This window comes from Dermacentor silvarum, chromosome 11 (genome assembly GCF_013339745.2).
Source record: "Dermacentor silvarum isolate Dsil-2018 chromosome 11, BIME_Dsil_1.4, whole genome shotgun sequence".
Classification (NCBI taxonomy): Eukaryota; Metazoa; Arthropoda; class Arachnida; order Ixodida; family Ixodidae; genus Dermacentor; species Dermacentor silvarum.
In genome coordinates, this window is record NC_051164.1 from 75,310,503 (window position 1) to 75,332,537 (window position 22,035).

The 22,035-nt window shown below is 49.0% G+C and overlaps 1 protein-coding gene across 4 annotated transcripts in view; it reads left to right on the forward strand.

Annotated features, from left to right (window-relative positions):
* Positions 1-22,035, forward strand: part of LOC119433981 (Krueppel-like factor 2) — a 102,986-nt gene that overhangs the window by 46,961 nt on the left and 33,990 nt on the right. Inside the window, exon 1 of one of the 4 annotated variants that reach the window (XM_037701270.2) lies at positions 3,055-3,341. The exons of the other annotated variants lie outside the window; for them this stretch is intronic. Within the exon in view, the coding sequence (XP_037557198.1) occupies positions 3,270-3,341 (72 nt within the window). The 5' untranslated portion in view covers positions 3,055-3,269. Of the gene's footprint in view, positions 1-3,054; positions 3,342-22,035 lie in introns of those variants that run through there. 4 annotated transcript variants of the gene reach the window in all.

Sequence of the window (22,035 nt, forward strand, 5' to 3'; positions counted from 1 at the left end):
GAATAAGTGTTGCTAAGCAGCTCGTATAGATCACCAGAGGCATTCATGCAGGGCACAGAAATGAAAGTGCAGCATTTTTTAAAGAGTGTATGCTTCTTTCTATACACGGAGTGTCGAATGGTGATATTTAGCGCTGCAATAGTGGTAGCGTTACCAGTTGATATAGTGCTTTACTATAACTAAGTAAACTTAGCAGCCAAGTCTATGTTTAGAGCAAGGCTCACAGGCAAACTTAAGTTCAACATAAGTGCGTTATACTACACAGTTGCCGACCATAATGTAAAATTCGGATGCTGTTCACTTCACGCTTAATGTAATCTAGCAAGATATTACCTTTGTGCAACGCATAATGCATCACTTATTCGAAGCCACACATACGTTGCCTGAACTCCTCTTAACAAATGTGACTATTACGTACCGCCCCGTATAAATGCAGGCAGAAGTTGGCACTGCATTTAATGTTTATTGTATACACGAGATAGCAAGCCTGTTCTTTTGTACTGTCTATAGGCCGTACATCATCGCTATAGATATATAACAAACTCAGCCGTTTATGTATATTATGTCGTGTTTATGTCGTGACAATATTAGAAGAGTATTGATTGCGCTTCTTTTTTTTTTCTTCGAGCAAACACAGTAAACATTTCATATAACGTGGCTGACTTGAAGAAATTCTGAAACAAGAAACTGCATAGTCAATTACTCAACATTCGAGTTTGTTGCATTTGATGAATGACCGTGTAGACTGACGCGTATGCGTACATTTGATAGTGTCGTGCACAACCGAATCAATTAGCGATAGCGCAGAGCGGTATGTATTATAGGCGACGATTAATGAGGGCAAACTGAATCACCAGTAACTCAGACATTTTCAATCCACCCGTCAACGTTGTGCTAACCTGTCTCATTCATGGCGCCTATAACAACACGGAGCGCATTTTGGACGCCTTCAGAGCGTGGCTTCGGCAATGTGTCGGCGCGTCCACTTTACACCTGAATGTATAGGTAATTCGAAATATAAAATTAAAAATTTCATACAAGCATTTTCAAGGGGATTCTACTGCTGTTCGTTATACGCAATAATTCGTTATAGGTGGGTTCGATATATCCGGATTCGACTGTATATCGCAAGCTTTCAGACTTAATATCTGACCATGTTCACACGTCTGCAACACTACATTCAAGCACATTATGCATGCGTCATAAAAACGTGGATGTCACGGCAGAGAACCGAACGCACGACCTTCAGCTCTGCCGCAAAATGCCGCGCACCGCGATTACACTGCAGCAGCGGCAAAGTATGGCGTGAAGAAATGCCGCATTCGAGAAGTCGGTGCGCCGAATAACGAGCCACGGAAAATTGTGCCGTGGAAATGGGCCAAAACATGCGCATTCACGCATACACCTCACGTGCGCGCATTCTTCGAGGCATATGTATATACGCTCTCCGGCAGGCGAACGCCGTCTCTCGCATATCCCGGCTCTCCTTACACGAGAACCAATGGCTCGTCGTTGCCCGGTTGGCGCACAAACAAATCCTTGCGGCCCGCCGCGGCGTTACAAAGAGCCAACGGAGGAGTGCACACGTCTTGGAACTCGGCAAGCAACGCAATTACGAACGAACAAAAACGCGCACAGAACAAGGAAGTATAAACCATTAAAGAAAAAAGCGAGCGCACGCACGCACGACCGCACACAGGCACACACACGCACACAATGCAAGCCCACCGGCGGCAGTTGTGAGGGCGAGACAAGCCATCGTCGTCGTCGTCAGCAGCGCTCGGGGACGCCTGGGCACGCGCGCAAAGCGCGCCACATCACCGCGCTTACACGCGCCTCGCAGCACAAACGCGACGTTTCTCTCCGCCTTGGCGTCTTTAACACGCCCTCTCGCAAGGGACGAGGAGAGGAGAAGCCGCGCGCGGAGCACGAAGAAGAGGACGAAGAAAAACTGTCAGCGAGGCATCTCTCGGTGCCCCCTTCGGGTGACCCCTGCAGCGACGAACGACGATGCGTTATAGTCCTCCCAGCGGGCGCGCACACCATGCTCAGCCAAGAGACGCGCTCTTTAATGGCCCTTAACCACAGCCCTTGCGGCGACCGACCGCTGTCACGTTGCCGTGGGCCGCGCTGCCACTAGTGCCACGCAAGAAGAACGAGTAGAAGTGAGGAAGGGGGGGGGGGGGGCGCAGATGATGGTTGGGGGACAGAAATCTTACCATTGTTGACAAACTGCTCCCACGCACTACAGGGAGAAGGAAGGCGGTCTTTCGCCGTGCCTCGGTTGCTGCTGCTGCTGCCACCGCCGACGCTCGCTCCGAAAATCATCTTTTTTTCTTCTTCTCTCCACCTCAACTGCTGCCCTGCTCCTCCTTTCAAACACCCCCTCCCCCCCCTCCCCTAGGAGCATGCTGGCCCGCAGCCGCTTTGCTACTCCCCCCTCCGCCACCGGCCACACAACTTCTTTTCCTCTATTCAATTTTCCCCGTCTTAATCGGCCCCGCTTCGGCGACCCCGCCACGATGACGACGCTGCGTCGTTCGTTGGAGGCGCTTGCGGCGTCAGAAAGAGCGCGTGCGTGTGTGTGCGGTAGAAGGGCGCACGCGCGCGCGTTCGCGAGCATCTTCCTCTCTCTCTCTCTCATTCCTCTCCTCCTCCTCAGCGCTCCACACGTGCGCGCGCGAGCGCAAGGAGAAGCGCGTCAGAAGCGCGCGACGCGAAAAAGAAACAGCATCAGCGAGGCATGAACCGTTGGGAGACGCAGGCGCGCTCCGAAAAGGAGGAGTAATCTTCCTCGCGCCGTTGCCGCCGCTCTGCCAGAAGCGGTGGGCGGAGTTTTGATTCGGATGCGCGAACCGGGATTGGTCGCTCTCGATCATTAAGAGGCGTGGCTTCGAGGTTTGGAGCGGGTGAAAGGAGGAGGAGCGACCGAGAGCGACGCTTTGCGTACGACGACGGTGCGGCGTAGGAGAGAGCGTTGGCACGTCGACGCGCGGCGGCGCTGTGTTCGGTTTCGGCGCCAGTGTCGCTTCGGGCGCTCCGCTGGTAGTGCGATCGTGTGGCGCTCCAGCTGCCCGGCGGCGTTTGACGCGGCGTTTTGACGACGATTTTGTTTCTGCGCACGTGCGTCGAGAGGGGCGCTGCAACGTCTCTCTGCGAAGGAAGGGGGGCATCGTCAGGCGGCGGAGTGCGGCAAGATGGCGGCCAGGTGTCGTCCTCCTGCCCGCCGGAGACGGGTCCGGACCGTCGTCGTGCCCTAGGGCAAGTCCATGACGAGTGCTGCACTGTTGTTGCCGGCGCCGCAGGCGAGCTTGGGCGCCGACATGGCTGACTTCCAGGACGTGAGTAGAAAGCCGATTTGCTGTTTCTGTCAGCAGTGGATGACAATTTGCTGAATTCGCGCTTTATCGAGTTGACGCTGCAGCGATGGATTGTGATGAATGTCCGTGACGTCGGCTGAGCATGCGCTGCGCAACATTCGTATAGTTGTCTTCATGCGCATGATCACATAAGGTGGGCTTGTACATAAAAGGGTTGCTTTATTGCGAACTTCGTCATGTGGAATGACTGGCGGACAAGGCTTAAATGAATGCCTGCTCATTAACACGAGGGTCTAGGGATGAATCATGCACCTCAGGTATGCAGATGAATTGTGTATGCAGAGTGCGCTGTCTAAATCATTTGACCCTGTTTACCCTGCTCAGGGTTATGTAAGTTAGGTTTGGCGTTATAGAGATCAGCGTATACAGTGTGACATCATAAGCTTTGAGAACTTCACCACCTATCTCATTTTCCATCTAGTGGAACAATAGATCTCCATTTGAGGTTCCTGCCAGGAAAGGTCATACAACGGCATTGCAGACAGATATCGTTTCATGCGCAATGGGATACTGACCATTTGCCATGCACGGCACGACCAGTAACGCTGCGGAAAGACGTGATTTACCTAATGGAGGGCCATTGTTCTTTATTAATGCTGACGGCATACAAGTCGTTTAGAGGCATGGTAAAACAGTTCCGTGGAATAACCCGTTATTTACTACATCGCCATAGCAGTTAAATGATCCCAGGACCATGTGTGTTCGGAGCTGTACAGCAATGAAGGAAGCAAGAGAAAGGCAGAAGGCAGGGAGGTTAACTAGAATAACGTCCGGTTGGCTACCCTACACCGGGGGAATGGGAAGAGGGAACACAAAGATGACAGGGAGAGAGAGGAGGGAAGGAAAGAAGGGAAATGAGCGGTTAGTTCGCTGACGCGTATGGGTGCTCGGGTGCGCCGTGGGTGTAAATCCTGTGGCGTTCATAGAAAGCATCTGTTCCACGCGTATCATTGCAATTGACATTTTTATTGGCTGTAGCGTACGATCCTTGCCAGTGGTGTACCTACACATTTACCGCTGCTTAAATCATTAGTGCTGGTTTGGTGTACTGAAGACGTACATGCACGTGCATGTGCACATCACTTGACCAGCTCGAGGTTACTGCGTCGTTACGATGTGTGATAACCGCCAGCATAAAGAAACGAAGTATAGCGTACCAGTCTTGATAAGAGCAATTTCTATAGAGTGCGAATTCGGTGAGCACATATGTTGTTACTTTACAGATGTCATGCAGAGACGTGCAAGGGAGTACCAGCGCCTATAGCGACACCTACAGAGAAGTCCCTATACGAATGCACGTCAGACGTTCTTTCCTGTGCGTGGTTTTTGACTCACTTAACTGCTAGCACAAATGTATCAATAGCGACGTAATCTCATCTCAGCTATACGTTTAACCCTTTCGCTAAAAGCCATACTAGCGAATAATGAATTGTCTGATAGTTTTCGATTGAACAGAACATTTGCAGGACGTCAAAGTCAGCACTGTCGTTGGCTATTGTGTCCCGTTAACACCCTACCTAGTAACGGTAACTCGTCCGCGTTAGTGCAAGATTATATATGGTCCACTGAAACCCGTGACAGCGTAGTGGCTTACGAGTGCAACATTGTCTTTCACAACCTTAATTGATCTTGTACGCCGATTCAACTGTATTGACACTGTATACCAAGCATATAGTTTGTGCAAGGATGGGAAACCGAACGAGTTGAAACTTAGGCAGCGCTTGTCCCGTCTTTCGATTTGTGTTTATCGTTTCCTGCGCGCTTTTATTCCATGTAGTTATATCACGGTTCATTGGATGTGAGCCGAAAACGTTGTCTGTGCCATTGCAAAGCAAATCGCTTAGGGAGCAGAACCGCCAACTATATGCTATAGCGATATTTTATTAGACAGATAGATAGATAGATAGATAGATAGATGACATATATATATATATATATATATATATATATATATATATATATATATATATATATATATATATATAATAGATAGATAGATAGATAGATAGATAGATAGATAGATAGATAGATAGATATGCTGTCATTCATGAAAGCTGGCGATGTTTGCCTGCATGCCCTCCAGGTAATGGATGAAAGATATGGTGTACGCTGTGACCAGACAAACACACAAGAGAGAGAGAGCAAGCGAGAGAGGAGAGGCAGGGAGGTTAACCAGAAGTGAGGAGAAACACACTAACGGCACATACACCTATGTACACGCACGCAAGGGGTCGGGCGAGGAGACACAATCTCTTCAATGTTATTCACTGCATGCTGTAGAAGAAGTATTCAAGCCATTATACTGGGAAGGCTTAGGAGTGATGATCAGCAAATATCTCAGCAACCTTCGGTTTGCAGATGACATTGTCCTATTCAGCCACAATGGAGATGAATTACAACAAATGATTGAGGACCTTAACCGAGAAAGTGTAAGCACTGGCACGTGTCCAGTGCAAGTGGCGATAATTTATTCACTCACACAACCACCCTTTGTTCTCGAAGTATAAAAGGTCATGTGCTTCGCAGCCATTATGGTCGTCAGCGTAAACTAATGCTTTCGCTGAAAAGGCGACAAGAACCGTCGTTTTTCCTTCGCAATGAGTCACCTTGAAGAGGAACCCGTTCATGTATATATACACTTATACATGGCATGCATGCGCTCGAAGCAGCATGCAGTAATGACAAGCGACGAGTCACGCCTCCCACTGCGTCCCGAAATGAGAAAAAGGAAGAAATAACGCAAGGACAAGAAAGCGCCGAGATGGAAAGAACCGTCGCAGGCCGAGGAGACTGCATGCAGCGCGTGGGTTGGGCAACCGGACCCCGCGAGCGAATGGGTGAGGTACCTTACCGGCGCTTTGCGCCCTTGTCGTTGAACGGCAGATAAATCGGCCCGATTAATCCCACGCCGCGTTCCAACGAGCTCCGAGGAAGACGGAAGAGGAGGAGGGCGAATACGATATCGGCGCGTGTACATAGTACGCGGCGTCGGATTGCGATCTGAGCTGCGTCGGGAACGTTCTCTGTTGGTGCGTGAGTGCATGCACGCATGCGCGCTGTCGTCGACTCAAAAGCCGCGCGGCCGTTGTCGAAGCACTGCCGTAAGCGCTTGAAGAACTGCGCCTGATCTGCAGTTGCGATGCCCCGCGTGTTCTTTTATGCGAAGAGTCGCCGCGATGTGTATACCACCCCCCCGTATTCTGAAACGATCCTCCGCGGAGGCTCGAAGCTATTCCTCCACTTCACCGAGTCGAGCGCAGCGCATCCTGTGGACTGAAAAAGACGCGACGCTTCTCAAGAATTGCCCTGTGTGATCTTAAAGAACAGTGACCACTTCTGCCGAGAGGCGACGCCGCCATCTATACTTTCTTGAGTCGAGGACGTGGAGGAACAGCACATTGAGGAACGTTCTATAGAATACGGGGGCATAGCCTCCTCCATTCGTGATGGGACTTGCCGTTTTATATGTATATGCGATCGGCCGGAAGAGTCTCATGTGCATGGGTTAATAGTGAGGCGTCAAAACGCTATAACATTCTGCTCCTGTGGCCATCTCCTACGTCATGACGTCATGAAACATAAATCTCCTGGCAAATGAAACCGATACTGGCTATCAGAAATGTTATTATACTAACCTATTCCAAACTATTTCTCCGAAGTCCAAACGATTTATTGCCTGCTCAGCCGTATTCACTGTATGTGCGTATAGTTCCCGCTTCGGGACTACGCTGAACGCGTTGCGAATTCGTACCCCGAAGGTCCCCATGCAGCGTCTCAATTTAACACTTCCCGACATCGACGTGTATACGTGGCACTGGATTTTCCTAAATTCAGTGAGAGCGGCCAAAACAGTTGTTTGCCCAGCCTATAACTATATATAACTTGCTACCAAGAAAATGATTAATTTTGCGTTTTACAGCCAAAAAGTGCGTGCACTAATAAGCGAGATATAAGTATGTGCAGCAGCAGCAAGCGACAATAACTCCAACAGCGGCAGGAACTGGTAATATATTCCTCATAAGTAACGAGATGTGGTAGCTAGGCTAATTAGCACTGCATGGAGTGTACGCATGGGAAGGCTCATGGGGACAAGAAGCAACCGCGGTTATTTGAAAATAATGCAGTTCTCTACCAAGAAAAAATAACAGTTGAAATGTATATTCGACGTTGTGCAGTGCATGGGTATTAAAGCGTTAAATACGATTTGCTATTTAGCGTTAAAGAACTTGTCTTACTGGCTATCAAAAAGTACCGATGATGCACAACTGCTATATAACAACGTAGCAGAATGAACAAGCTCAACACGGAAAGATAAACCAGAACGCATACATTTTCTTTTCCAATTCCTCCATTGTGTGCTGCATTATTGTGTGTTAATTTATTAATATAAGCTCATTGTTTATTGGTCAGAGTGCATTTAGCGGGGTTTCGTGCCGGCTCACACACCGCAATTTTAACTAATAAACCGTAAGAGACCCCCTTTCGTTTCAATAACGTTTCATTTCAGCATGATGGTAAAATCGGTTGTATCGCGTTTCACAAACCCATCCAGCGCCGCGCACATCCGAAATTGAGAGCTTGTTGCAGACAGAAGCCGGCAAGCCTGACTGTTCCGAAAAATGGCCTTCACTATCGTACGCACAGCTTGTCTATATAGAAATCACAGTGTGCGGCTCCTATATACTTTTCCACGCACTATACACCTGCTAAGTAAGGAAATTTGCAGGCGCAAGTTGGAATCAACTAGCGCAAGACAGGGGTAATTGGAGGTCGCAGGGAGAGGCCTTCGTCCTGCAGTGGACATAAAAATAGGCTGATGATGATGAGATTCCAGTTGCAGAGAGACAAGTCACATTCTTATACTATAGAGTCATTAATGGGCGTTATCCGCGTACTCGTCAACAATCGGCGCACTACGCCTGATCAAAGTGCAAAGTACTCGTACGTACTCGATACACTGAGTACAGCGCTGGCATCTCTTGATCAATTATAGGGAATCTGAAAGTGGTCTCACCGATTGTCAGCACAGAAGTCGGTGTACTTCAACTACGTACTTCAGCGTCTTTGATTTTGCGCTTATGTTGTGCTTTCCTTGATGGTGTTGAACTCTCTTTATCTTTTATCCTCCATTTTTTTTTCTTACACCAGCGCAGGTTGGCAAACTGGATGCTGTGATCTGGTTAACCTCCCTGCCATTTGCCTTTATTCGTCTTTCTTTCTCTGCACCGCGTTCGGGCCTCCGTTGTGTTGAAACTTATTTGCTCTTTTAGCCGAGGCAATGTCATAAGAAATACGAGTGAAATACTGCAACACTTTCTACATGCTATACATATAGGCGTCTGGCAGCAATGGCCTTGAAGGGTGCTTCTGGCATTATGCCTGCGCTTCAGAGTAATATGTGCCTCGTAGTTGATTAATAGTTTGTATCTATTGATCGCCTGCCAACCCGTGAGATTGTGGTCACCTGCCCTGCGCATATATAGGTACTTTCAGTGGACGCGCTCTGCCGATACTTCTTGCTTCATTTATTGCTTCATTGACTTGCTTGCTTTTTCTATGCATTCTTTAAACTGCAGCCCTTTGTATTTGAAGTGTGTAAAGCACACACACGCACACAAAAAAAAAGAAGAAAGAGGCAGCTGTGATAAAAATGAATCTTGCTAGTAAATACAAGGGGCATCAAAAGGGAATAAGTTAATGAGTACAATAATAGAAGAGAATTTCGTAGGCACACCTTCGGCTATTAGTGATTAAGTTCAATTATATCAGCAGAACTCCTTTAATGGAATTACACGCTATATACGTATAGTAACACTATAGGCAAAGAATACCAACGTTCAATGGTACGAGGAAATATTTTGTATACTTGGTTATATGTTTCTGCGTCAGTAGACGTTGACACCGCGATATTATTGAGTTGGCTTAGCAAGCGTGGGGTTGTTCAATATGAAGTTCAACGTCTCCAAGCAACACGCACACATTGTTCGAGTCACCGTATCGGAAGCCTCCGGATTAACTTTACAAATTGTAGCCGGTGGGTTTTCAAGGCGTATACAATTGGAATGAATTTCCAGAATGATACCAGTTTGGAGGCATGCGCCGTCAAATTCGCCGTACAAATGCACTGTTGTTGCACTTTTTTTTCTTTTTTCTTTTTTCTTTTTTTTAAACGCTCTATTATGCATTAAAGAGCATTAGCAACTGCAACGACCATGTTCTTCGTCCCACACTTTGGGAAGTAATATCTCGAAACAGGTGCCGTCCTGGAAATTCGTTTCAAGCAGATAGATATAGGACTTGCAAGCTCATCGGCTATACAATTCGTAAATTGTAAGATGTGCCGTAAAGTAATCAATTAGGAAGTTAATCAATGAACTTTCGTTAATTACTTCAACATGTGTTTTAATTTCTCGTGCCAGTAATTTCCGTCTCTTCGAATAATCCAGCTCGAGGCCAAGATTTATGCTATCTGCCACATACAATTTTTTTTTAAATTCCGTAAAACTTAAAAAAAAATGATCCACCCGTCCAAATTTTTGTATCCGTCAAATACAGGTTGGCAGCCACAATTGCGGCAAGTGAACACCCACATGACCCTGCTATTCGCACGCTTTAAATACCATCGCAAGGAATTCGGATGAATGGAATGGTATGGTAACGCAACGAACGTTAGCCTTAAAAGGATGGTTACAGATTCAGGAGGTTGCATATCAAATGAACTTGTGCGGAAGTTCCATCCGACCGACGGCACCCGAAGCCAAGGTGCGGGCTCCAGTGTGAGTCGATAAAGCGTGCAGACATCTTGAGGGAGATCAACGAAAGTGCTCCGCATTCTTATACGCAAAGAAAGAAAAATGCGCAGTAAGAACTTTCGTAGCGCAACTTGCTGATTTGATGGCGTGTACGGTGTCGTAACTTACGCCTATTCCAAGGATCCCAGTGCTTGGGCATCAACGACTCGGGCGCGATCGTCTGAGCGCGTGTTTGCTGGCTGCAGCAAAAGAACGAACCAGTTCCGTTATCAGTTTTACGTCCGCGATCGATAACATGCGCACACACCTATAAGGCTATGGGAGAGTCATTCGTGTATACGCGAATAAACATCTGCCCGGCAATCGACGACTCCGCAAAAAAAGAGAATGAGTCACCGAGAGGCATGAACGGGTCTTGGTCCGCGATAAATACACACCTTGGATATAAGCCATAAGCTCGCATGGTCAGTGAGAGACATTTATTCTTTATTTTTTGATTTCGTTGCGAAACCGGCTTAAGTGAATCTAGTATACTTTGGACTGGATAGGGGATTACCAGTCACGATTTCGTTCATCGACGCCATATGAACTCGTTTTTAGCTCGCCGGCAAATTGATTCAGTGAATACAGAGGCTGTAGTAATTTAAAATAATAATGTTTATTTTTCATCACAGTGCATGGCGAAGGAAGCTGTAGGTACAAGCTGCTCTTTGTAGAGGCAGCTTGACAAAGGCCTACAGCGACCTTTTTATCAAATGTTTCCTGCATGCTTTAAGCTATAGGTGCATGCATGGCGTGAACTGTATACGGTGGTGATTTATATTGATGGGTCATCATGTTCTATTTGTTCGCTAGTAATGTAGGGTAGAAAAAGATTATACAAAATATCCTTCAATACGAGCTTATCTCTCCCCTTCTTTCTCACTGGTCGTTCCTTATTTATTCCTTTTTTTTTTTACAGCGCATGGCAGCAAACCGAACGTGCGTTTGGTGTAATCTGCCTGCCTTTCTACTCTTATTTCTCTCTTTAGGTGTGCTCTTTATGTGAACGGTCTTATTTTCTGAGAGTAGCGCAGTCGGCTTAGTCATCTCACAATTAAAGAAATTACGATGGAATGGTCCGGTCAAACAGCGTCAAATTCTTTCACGCTATGATTCCCTTGCATATACAGATGCATCTCCTACATCGCACCTTACGCTCAAGGAGCGTTGAAATATCGCGCGCAAGCACGCATGCGCGTACCCCTCCACACACAGACACTTGCACACGCAAGCACGAACGCACACACACAAACGCACGCGCGTACACACAACCATAAGCGCGCACGTACACACATGCATACACATGCACGGACATACCAATACACACATGCGAACGCCCGCACAACCGCATGAGCACACAAACTTTCTAAGACACAAACAGGCACGCACGTTCCACTAACGCTGCAACCGGTGGTTGCGCTTACGAGCAACAACGAAAGAAAGATGTTGTCCTCTCCATGCGATGCTGCTCCCGCCCTCCACCCTCCATGGGCATCCCAAATTCACGGCTCGAGAGATGCACGGTCGTGCATCGGAGGCACTCGAGACCGCCCCCTTCTCGCTTCAACCCACCGGGTGCGCAAATAAGGACCCATCTGCTAAGCACGCCTCCGCGCCGAGCTTGACGAGAGACTCCTCTGCCCGTTCACATTTTCGTTTTCCGTCGAGGGTGCAATTTTTGTTCGTGTCTGTATATACGCTCTGAAGAGACGGCGGCGGCGGCCAGCCATAGGCTAGAAAGAGACGCAATATCCACTTGGAGGGGGCGGAGGGGTGGGGGGGGGGGGGAGGGGGCGAAATGCATTAGTAGGTCTCCAGCCAACTCGCCTGCGAACGTCGAGAGTGCCGAATCGTGAGTAGACTGGAGCGGCCACGCTTTCGCTTTCAAAACTTCTCTGACACGCGCTGTCACTCGGTGCACCAGAGAGAGAGAGAGAGCAAGGGAAGCCGAGAGGCTGCAGGCCTCTCAGCTTGTTCTGTATAAACAAGCTCCCTCGCTGCCGCTCGCGAGCGGTGCCAATGTGCGCAAAGGGCGGCTAGTTGTCTTGTAAACGCGCTTGACCCGAGTCGTCTTATTCGCCGTGTTTGTGTGCGTGCGTTACTCGTCTCTGCACATGGGAGCTTAACCACCGGGGCCGCGTGATAACGTTCGTCGCGACTTCTTATGCTGTGGTTCGCGAGCGCGGGGACGCATGCATGATAACTAATGCGCCCGCGCCGAGGCGGCAGGAGTGGATGCAGGACTTCTAACCGCGGATCGTTAAGTCTGGTTTTTTTGAGGAGATATCGCTTGTTTTATAAGAGGAGCCGCGTATAGACTTAGTCCCGACCGGCCACACCATCAGCAGCAAGTTTTGGCTGCAAAGATTTATTGTAGATGAGAAAGGGCATTCGGCTAAAATGGCCTGATCTTCGGCGCAAGTGAAGCTGAATGCTGCACGAAAAATAAAAATAAAAAAGGAGGGGGAGGGGGGGGGAGGAGAAGACGAAGTCCTGAGTAAAGTACATGAGGTCAGGGATCTAGACTATCTACGTCTTCTTTATTTTAACGCGTTTACATGGCTGGCTCATATAGGTCCAGTTTCGCTGAGACCGTTTTTTATTGTTGTCTGCGGGTAATTCAGTGATTTGCTTCCAGAAAAAAAAAAAAGCGCCCTGGTCGAGCGGGCTATATTTCGTCATTTGGCAGAACGGTGCAGATACGTAAGTCAAATCGCCGCGTCTCCTGTATTGATCAGAGGAGTACACGAAGTGGGAGAGGAGAAGGACAATAAGGAAAGGGAGAATGTATGGTTGTTAACGAGAAAAAAAAATGTTTGGGAGGGGGGGGGGGGTGTTACGTTTCAAAACCACGATATAATTATTCGGGCGCGCGATAGTGGGGGACTCCAAAATAATTTTGACCACCACACAGCTCTTTAACTATTGCGCCCGCGCCGAGGCGGCGGGAGTGACCGCGCAGGGCTTTTATAACAGCGGATCGTGAAGTGCTGTTTTTGAGGAGATATCGCTTGTTTTAAGAGGCGCAGGAGGGCCGCGTAGAACGGCTAGACCATGACCAGACAATTTTGCGGCCAAGATTTAGTGTACATGAGCTAGGAAGGTCATTCGTTGAAAATGACCAGATCTTCAGCGCAAGAGAAGCGGAATCTTGCACGACCACAACGGGCCCTGTTTCATGAGCTCTCCTCACACGCGAGTTTCCCGCTGGTAACGACACGGTTTCTCTTCTACACCTGCCATACAATGTAACATAACGTACACCCTTAAAAGTGAAAAGGGTGTAAATTTTGTCTACAAAGCACACTGTTACACCTAAAAGGGGTGTTTGCAGTACTCGCCGTATTTTACTCCCACATTATCACTCTCTTGTCCCGCTTACTCTCTTCCCAAAATTAAAGACTCGTATTCAATTAATGGCTGCCAATTCGACACGATTGATGAACTCAATCACAAATCGCAGAAAGGTGTTCAACTCACCCCGGAAAGCAAACTTCTAGGACGTGTTTGCAAAGTGTCAGGAACGCTGCAGGAGCGCTGTATTGCTGTGCAAGGGGACTATTTAGAAGATTACAGTGTTTGAATCATCATCATCATCATCATCATCATCATCACCCTATTTTTAGGTCCACTGCAGGACGAAGGCCTCTCCCTGCGATCTTCAGTTACCCCTGTCTTGCGCTAGGTGATTCCAATTTCTAGCTGCATTGGAATGTTCTAGCTGCATTGGAATGTACGCATATAAATAAAATAAAAAACAACTTTCTTGAAAACAGACCCTATTTTTGAAAGTTTTTGGTATACCACCTCGTATATACCCGTATTATTGCGGGTTCCCTCGGCAAGATGAATCCGTACGCAACTGGCAGCTATAAGGACAACGTGTTCCGTTCTTCCTACAGTATATATCTTCCACGCAGCAAAGTCCAAGGCGCCGAAAGAAAGTGGAAACAACAAGAATAGGGAGAGAGCTAGAAGTAAATATCTAAGTGGGCCGTTCTGGCCAACTTCAAGTGGAGGTTCATTAGGGTAATGGCCTCTAAATTCATCAGCGCAGGAGGTGCATCGAAAGAGAAACAGAGAGAAAGAGGCCACGTTATAACGAAAAGAGAAAACAATGTTTTGCTCTTACGGACGGTAGTCCCGTTTTTTATACACAGCCGCGAGTATAAACTGCAGGCGCGCACGCGTTATTGCTACCGGAGTGTCTCCGCACGCTTATATATATGGAGCCACGCGAGCGATCCACTCTGTATATGTACACATGCACCACATCACGGAGTAGATAGTATACGCGTCTTTGCTTCTCGGCCGCATGCGGCGTGTATATACGGCAGTGGCCATCCGCGGGTGCCGCCCAAGCCAAACACGGCGAGCCTGTCCGCGCGGTCTGCACCCGCTGTTTCGACTCTGCAGCGCTTGCGGCAGCGCGTGCGCGCTCGGAGCCGCTATTGTCGTGCTATCGATCTTTCGATTCTCGCCTCGTTATGCGTCGCGCCTGTCGGCGCTTGCTTGGAGTTGCGCGGCGCGTCAATTCGCTTCTCGCGCGCAGAATAAGTTGCGGGGGAAAATTTTTCTCGCAGTTCCGTCGTAGAATAAATTCACCTGCCAGCCTGCGAACTTTGAAATCCGTAACTATATTCAGCGGAAACAACACTCGCGAAGGTGTGAAAATTGTTGGGGGGGGGGGGGGATAGTAGGATGCTTTTTACAGTGAAGATGTGCATGCCTATAGGCGAAACGCTGCCGGTCCGGCCACAGAAACCCTCCGGTGGGAATAAAGCTACCGAAAACTCGCGTATCGTTCACTTGGTATATACCGAAATTGATACGGAAGGGTACGAATGTATGACTAGCATGACTGATATGTCATGACATAAATAACATCACGTGCTCGTCAGTTACGTCACGATTAACGATAATAAAATCACCTGTGGCGCATACTCGCATTGGATGTGCAGGACATATGAGCCAGGGATACGAGGGTATGAGCCAGGGACAAGAAATAAATAAATAATTAAATAAATCACGTGTGGCACATGCCGGGGGCCGCACATTTCAGCTTCGCTGGTTTGCCATCTGTACCGGCTGCATGGGTGGTGATCGTTCTTTTTTAATGTTTACCATGAACAGATACATTTTGTGATATACGCGTACGCACTTTAGTTAACGTTGACTTAGACGCGGCAAGCAAGCCATACCGAAACTGTATCACCAGAGAATGACATGCAATCCGTTGTTTTTTTTTTTTTAGATCGCAGTGGCTTTTTGTCTGGTGCTACTGTTGCTAATTTTGCCTGATATATAGGAACTTGGCTGCTCGACAGACTAGAAACTCGCTCTACCTCTTGTGTACTTTCACCATCAGACGACTTCCAAAGGTGTTGTCGAAGTATATACAGAATACTTCGCAAAACTTGGCGCAACATTCTTTACGGAAAACAGCTTTACGGAAAATTCGGTGGAGTATAAATACGTAAAACATTCACGAACTCTGTTTCATTTGCAACTTCTAACGGAAAACTTGCACACTTTTGTTCCGCGACATTTCCTTCTGTTTTACTTAACTGTTAACCAGTGCAAGGCTACGTATTTTTCTTAGTGTACGCTTATCTGATAACCAAGCGAAGAGAATTAACGGTCGCCAGCGTACGGGTGCATAAACTCCTCTGTTTATTTTCATTTCAAAGAAGAAAAAAAGGGGCGGGGGGGGGGGGGGGGGGGCTACCGGGACGTAAGTATTGGCGTTGAAGTCGCCGTGCGATATCGGTCCTACTTAACGGGATACTAAAGCAAAACCATAAATCAATTTAGATTGATCAAGTATGTAAAAAATTATGATGTCGCTAATTTCGCTTTAATACGTATACCATTACTGCTAAGTGTCGTTTACTCGTCTTTCCTTTCGTATTGCGCAATTCGTTTGCGCACTGTATTCACGAGGGGAGGTCTGTTCTAATATTTTGCAGGTCTTCAGCAGCTACATCATTACTTGCGCAATAACATTTCTATGAAATTCCTACATACACCTCGTAGACCACGGGGTTTGGGTTAAGCACGGAGTTGGCCACGGTGTGTGTGTGTGTGTTTACTACAGTCAAGCCCGGATATGTCGAATCTGAAGGGGATCACATAAAAAGTTCGATATATAGTTCATTCGATAAATGAAATAAAAATATTTTTAAAATTTCAAGGGGATTTTACTGGTATTCGTTATACACAACAATTCGTTATATATGGGTTCTATATATGTGGGTTACACTGTATCGCATTTTTGTTGGGCTATGGGAAAAAATATATTCCTAGAGAAAAATTGGAGGACGCTTAAGTTTCACCTTTAAATGTGGAGCGCCGGGACCCGTTCGCATCGCATTTTCCTTTGAGTAGGCTTGACTGCAACACAGAACGTGGGAAATCCAGCTTTCAAAGACCAAGCTTACACCGATCCCCTTAAAGTCGGCTTCACCATTGAACAGAAATGCATTGCTGGGAAGCACTTTTTCCAGAGGCAATATAAGCCGTCTTATATTAAAATGGGAAGGCCCGAGGACCTTTTCTTATTATTTTATTGTTTGCTATTGCCCCGACGCGCGCGCGTGTCCAAAACGCATTAGGCAGGCCAAGTCCCAATTTGACCTGCGGAGGATGCGAGCGCCATCTGGATAAGATTTTCCCAAGTAGCCTACCCGAGCGCGCCGCTGTTGGTATGGTAGAAATGTTGTCAAAAGAGGTTTGTGTATGAGTTTCCTCGTAACAGAATTATGTTTTCTCGTACATTCAAATAACAGCCCGACGCCACCATGTCTGTTGCTTGTGGTTAAGTCGTGCGTTACCATTTTTCTCACGGATTTCACTGTGGGAAATTCTATTTTTGTTTACTAACACCTTGCACCACGCGGAGGGCCTGCGTGGTCGGGTTGGTTCGGGATGATTTTCTCCGCCACGGACGCCGACATCCACGCCGACGCCGGATTTTCTGCGACACAGGGCCCTTAACGCTTTCGCGTTAAAAACAAAGGAATCCCCATAGCCGGGGAACATTCGAACGAAATGACCAAAGCACCACGTGCGAAACTTCTCTCGCAAATGTCTCGAATAAACGAAGAACGCGGCGTCGTCCCTTCACCGGCCGCCCGTGAGGCTCTCCACGTATATAGTATAGTACCATGCTGCCACGCGCGCGTCGTCTCCCACAGCGTGGAGGAGACGGTTTGTCATGTCGTCGGCCGGTCTGCGGCGAGCAAGATTGGAGAAGCGGAGGGGGGAGGGGGGGGGGGGGGGCTATACAGGGCTGCTGGCATCCTGTCTCTGCTGGCTCTTTGCTGGCACGTGCCTCGCCCAGCGACGCGTGGACGCGACAGGTACGTGCGCAGTTGGTGGTGGGGGGATCACCAAGGGGGGCGCGAAGGGGAGTCGGTTGCGGAGGTGCACCGTACCGGAAGAGCGACACGCTCCGCCGACTTCCGGTTGGCATACGCGGCGGATCCTCTACACGCGAGAGAGAGGGTCGACCTCCTCCTCCTCCTCGCCACCTCTTCGCAGCGCGTGCCACCACGCGCGCGATAGCGTGTGCCGGAGTTCCACGCGTCGCGACCCTCAACGTTCGTTTAGAGGCAGGAAATCGCCCGCAGTGTGTCCAGTACAACTCGATCGCGCTGCCTTCGACCTTTCAAGGCGCTAGCGTTATACGGGACACGGTGCTGTGCAGTGGTCGTTTGCGGTGACGGTGACCGACCGTGATTGTGCATCTGTGCTCCCTTTCCTTCTCTATATCTACTTTCGTGTCATCTTTACGTCCCCCTTCCCCTCTTTCCCCAGCGTAGGGTAGCAAACCTGACCTTCTCCTCTGGTTAACCAACCTGCCTTCCCCCTTTCTTCTCTCTCTCTCTCTCTCTGGCCGGCATTCGTTGTTTGCGTCGACTCAAAATAAAGCGGGCCTTTGCCTAAGGCAATGTAATGAAAGGCGTATAGGTGGGCGGATCCCTGACACCGGCGTGCGATATGTGTTTTAGCAATAGTTTGAAAGTGGGTTGTAATGCAAGTCGATTCTGTGGACAATGTAATCAAATGCATGGATGGGCAGATCCGGATAATGCTGTCGCATTATAGTCGCTCAGTTATAGGTATACTCTTTCTTCTCCGATGTGCACTCACGATGACGCGTTCGCAATCTCTCACTTTCGGGGAGGCGCTTGTTGATTTTCTGTCGCGTAACGTCCTCCGCGCGATGCCCCCCCTCTCCCCCCTGCTTCCCCATTTCAGGGCGAAAAAATATTATTTCAGCTCATAAAAGCTCCCTTACGCGAGCCTAATACGATAAGCAAATGGAACGAGCCAAAAATAGAAAGGAAATTTCGTATAATATGCGGGATTTTACATTATCCGGGGCTCTCCACTATACGCCTTTCCCGCTGTGCAGCTCTTGGCCGTCAAACCTCGTCATTTAAATGCATTTACGTACATGCTAATGTTCCCCCCCCCCCCCCCCCTTGAAAGAATCAGACAGAATAAGAATCAGTTATTCATGTCAGTATAGTGAACTATAGGATGTTACAAGAAAACAGCTATTACAAAGTGGTTAGACTGTATATTGTAGGTGAAATCTCTCTGTCTTCCTGAGGTGCTATTCTATGGATGCTGCCATATTCCGCCAAGTTCATGTTCCGCCTAAAGCCAATCGGAGACGCCGTAGCAGCCCTTTGGGCTAATCAGAGCTGAAAAGATGACGACTAATTTGACAATATGGCGAAATTTATCGATGTCCAGAGTATAGCACCCCTGTTTACCGTGCACTTACTACATGGGCCATGCTGTTGGTTCTTCCTAGAAAAATAAATAAATAAATAAATGACTGTTGCATATTGCATCCCCAGGTTGCATCACGTCCGGTTTCCGTTGTCTCTGAAGATGGGGTCGCCGTGGCTTCCGCAAGTCTTCCTAGCTGCGTGCGACAGTTCGCGCGCGTGCGCTCGGCGCGCGCGTTCGTCGTCGTGGGGGCCCATCGCGCGGCGCTCATGCATGTTGCATAGCGCGTCGTCGTCGTCGTCGCGGCGGGCCGGGGGAGCTCTACTGACCGCGAATGCGTCGTTGCGCCGCCGTTGCACACACGCACACACACGGGAACCGCAGCAGCAGCAGCAGCAGCAGCCAAGGGCGTGTCCCTCTTGCACCTATACTCCCCTCCCCGTTTCTCTTCCACGCTCCACATCCGCTGTACGCACCTTCTCGTCCTGTCCTCGCGGCTGGCTCGCGCCGAACGGGGCGACGCAGAGCGATGTTCCGCGGACCGTTGGACAAACGCCCGCTGTGGTGCTGGGCTGCAGAGGCGACCGCCACGACGGAATGCCAAGCTGTTTCTTTCTTTTCTTTTTTTTCGTGCAACACAGCGAGACGTGGCAACAAGGGCAAAGGGAACGGGCCTCACTACGTTTCACAGGGAGCGAACTATAGTAACGCTGCGTTTATCGCAGCTGCAATGATTACGCCTTTCTCATTTCAACTTTTCGGGGAAGAAATGGGTTTGCAATACGTATGGAATTTGTGTTCTGCGTACCAATGGCACCTAACGTTGCATAAGGTAAGCGCAACACGTTAGATGGTGGTGGCGGTGGTGGTGTTGCAGCAGGCGGGGTTAGCCTGGCGCACGTAGCCGCCAATTGTTGCGCCTGAGCCTCCTCTGAGTTGAGATCAAGGGCGTGCCACCAGGTGTCAATGGGCCCCGTGTCTCGCCAGAAGGCAATGGGCAATCGTTGCACTGTCTTCCTGATTACCGTGGGCCCTCCGGGGAAAACGACGTCTTCAAAGGTCCCGCGCGCGAAAGACCGCTCTTTTGCAGGCTGTCAACCATCGCGTTTCTTTCTGTGTCGAACTGCGGGCATAGCCAAATTAAATGTATGCAGTGTCGCCGATATATCGCAACAGAAGGCACTGACCGGGGAATCGCAACGTCCAGCCTTGAATGACCAAGCTAGGCCGGGTGTATACGCGGAGCCGGTTCCGCATGGTGCGGTACAGCAAGGTCGCTTCCTGACGAGTAAGTCCATGGATCTGACAGGCTTGGTGTGGAGTCTTGTGGATCGTCCTAAAGTGATAGCGGCTTGCATCCTTATAGTTCTGAAAAATACTTGGCGCTCTCACTTTTGGGACACGTGTCAGCGATAGGCGTGCGAGAGCGTCATCATTTTCGTTTCCTTCAATTCCTACGTGAGATGGGATCCATGCTCATTTGATCTTTGATCAGTGCCAGAGATTGCCTTGTAAACATCTCTCAAGTTAGAGTCCTACCGCGACTTCCTTTGCACGATACGGCAAGATCGAAAAGTCGCGTGTACTTCGCGAGACTTGCTCGTAGAGGCGCGCGTTTAGTATAACCGCTGAAATCAAGAAGCAAGTTTCGTGCGAAAGTTTTGGCATGCTGCCGTAGGCAGCTGTCAAAACGCTTAAGCTCTGAAATATCTCATTATTATGTGCATAATAGGCGTATAACTGGATAGGCGCGTGCTTTGTTTATTGACTTTTATAAGCCAGCTTTAGACCATTCGAATTTTCCGTTTGATGACTGCGCTGGCGACTCGGAAAATTGTCTTACTTTCAACCCTCGAAGTCTTAAAGAAAAAGAAGATTTTCGATAACGATACTACGAGCATCAAATGCAAACGTAGAGGCCGTTCGGGTCAGAGAAATAATGGACAATGAAGAAAATTAAGCATCCCTAAGAGTCAAAGGGGCACAAACGCATGGATTTTAAACTTCACACTGAACCTACTAAAGAAATGTTAGCGCCCCCCCCCCCCCAAGAGAAAAAAAGAAAAAAAAAAGGCTATCTAGGCTTGGCTCATTGCCACGCTTTGCGAGCGGCCATATAAACGCGGCCAGCAGTGCATCTTTCTTTTTACAGTCTCGCTTCTTTCCTTTTTCCCCGTGCAGGAGCTTTGCTCTCAGTAGCAAAACCATAGAGAAGCCAGTAGCGAATTCGTGGCGCAACAAACTGCACAAGAAAAAAAGAAAAAGAAAGCGATGAAACAGGAACATCCATGCAAAAGAACAACCACTAAAAAAACAAAGCCCCAAGAGAGAGAGAAATGGTTGCGCTTCTAAACACGGGGAGGTTATAAAGCCTTCGTGTAGTAACGGGCCGAAAAGATATAAAGCCGGGGCTCAGCATCGCTCATGCCGAGCCTCGGTGTGCGCCGAGAGGCGAAAGGTGTGCGGAGGCGAGGAGAAGGAGGGGGGGGACGCGAAGTCACGTTTGCCCGCTTTGTACCGCGGCTAGCCGAGCCAGGCCACGGCACAGCCAGTGAGCGACCATGCCTCGCCGAGAGAGCGAGCAGGTGCTCTCATCTGGCTGCGCAAAGCCACCGCCGGCGCCCCTGGCTGGCCGGGGTGATTTAACCTTTCCCTTTTGCCGCGCTGGAGGCGGCGGGATGAGGTGAAAGAGCACGACCACCTGGCCTGCCCCCCACCTCCCCTCCTGCCTCACGTGCGAGCGCGCGCCATACGGCACGGCGCCGCAGCGGTGATACGGCGGAGCCAAAATGGCCGCGCCGTATCGATCTAGCGTGCGCGCGTGCGTGCGCGCCTGAAGCGCCCGCGGAGCACGCGCACAGTGTAGGGGGCGCCCTGCGCAGTTAGGGAGCGGAAGAAGAGCTGGTCACGTGAGTCACGCCTCCTCCTGCCGCCGGCTGTGTTGCCTTCTTGCCTGCCTGCGGCCCATGACCGCAGGAAACGGTTTCCCTTGCGTGAAGGGTAACGGTATACGCGTGAAAAATCGAGGATGAGGAAACGAAACGGACCCGTGTATGATAACGTTTGTTAGAATGGGGTGGATAAACAGTTTGCAAAACATATTTGCGGCGGAAGGA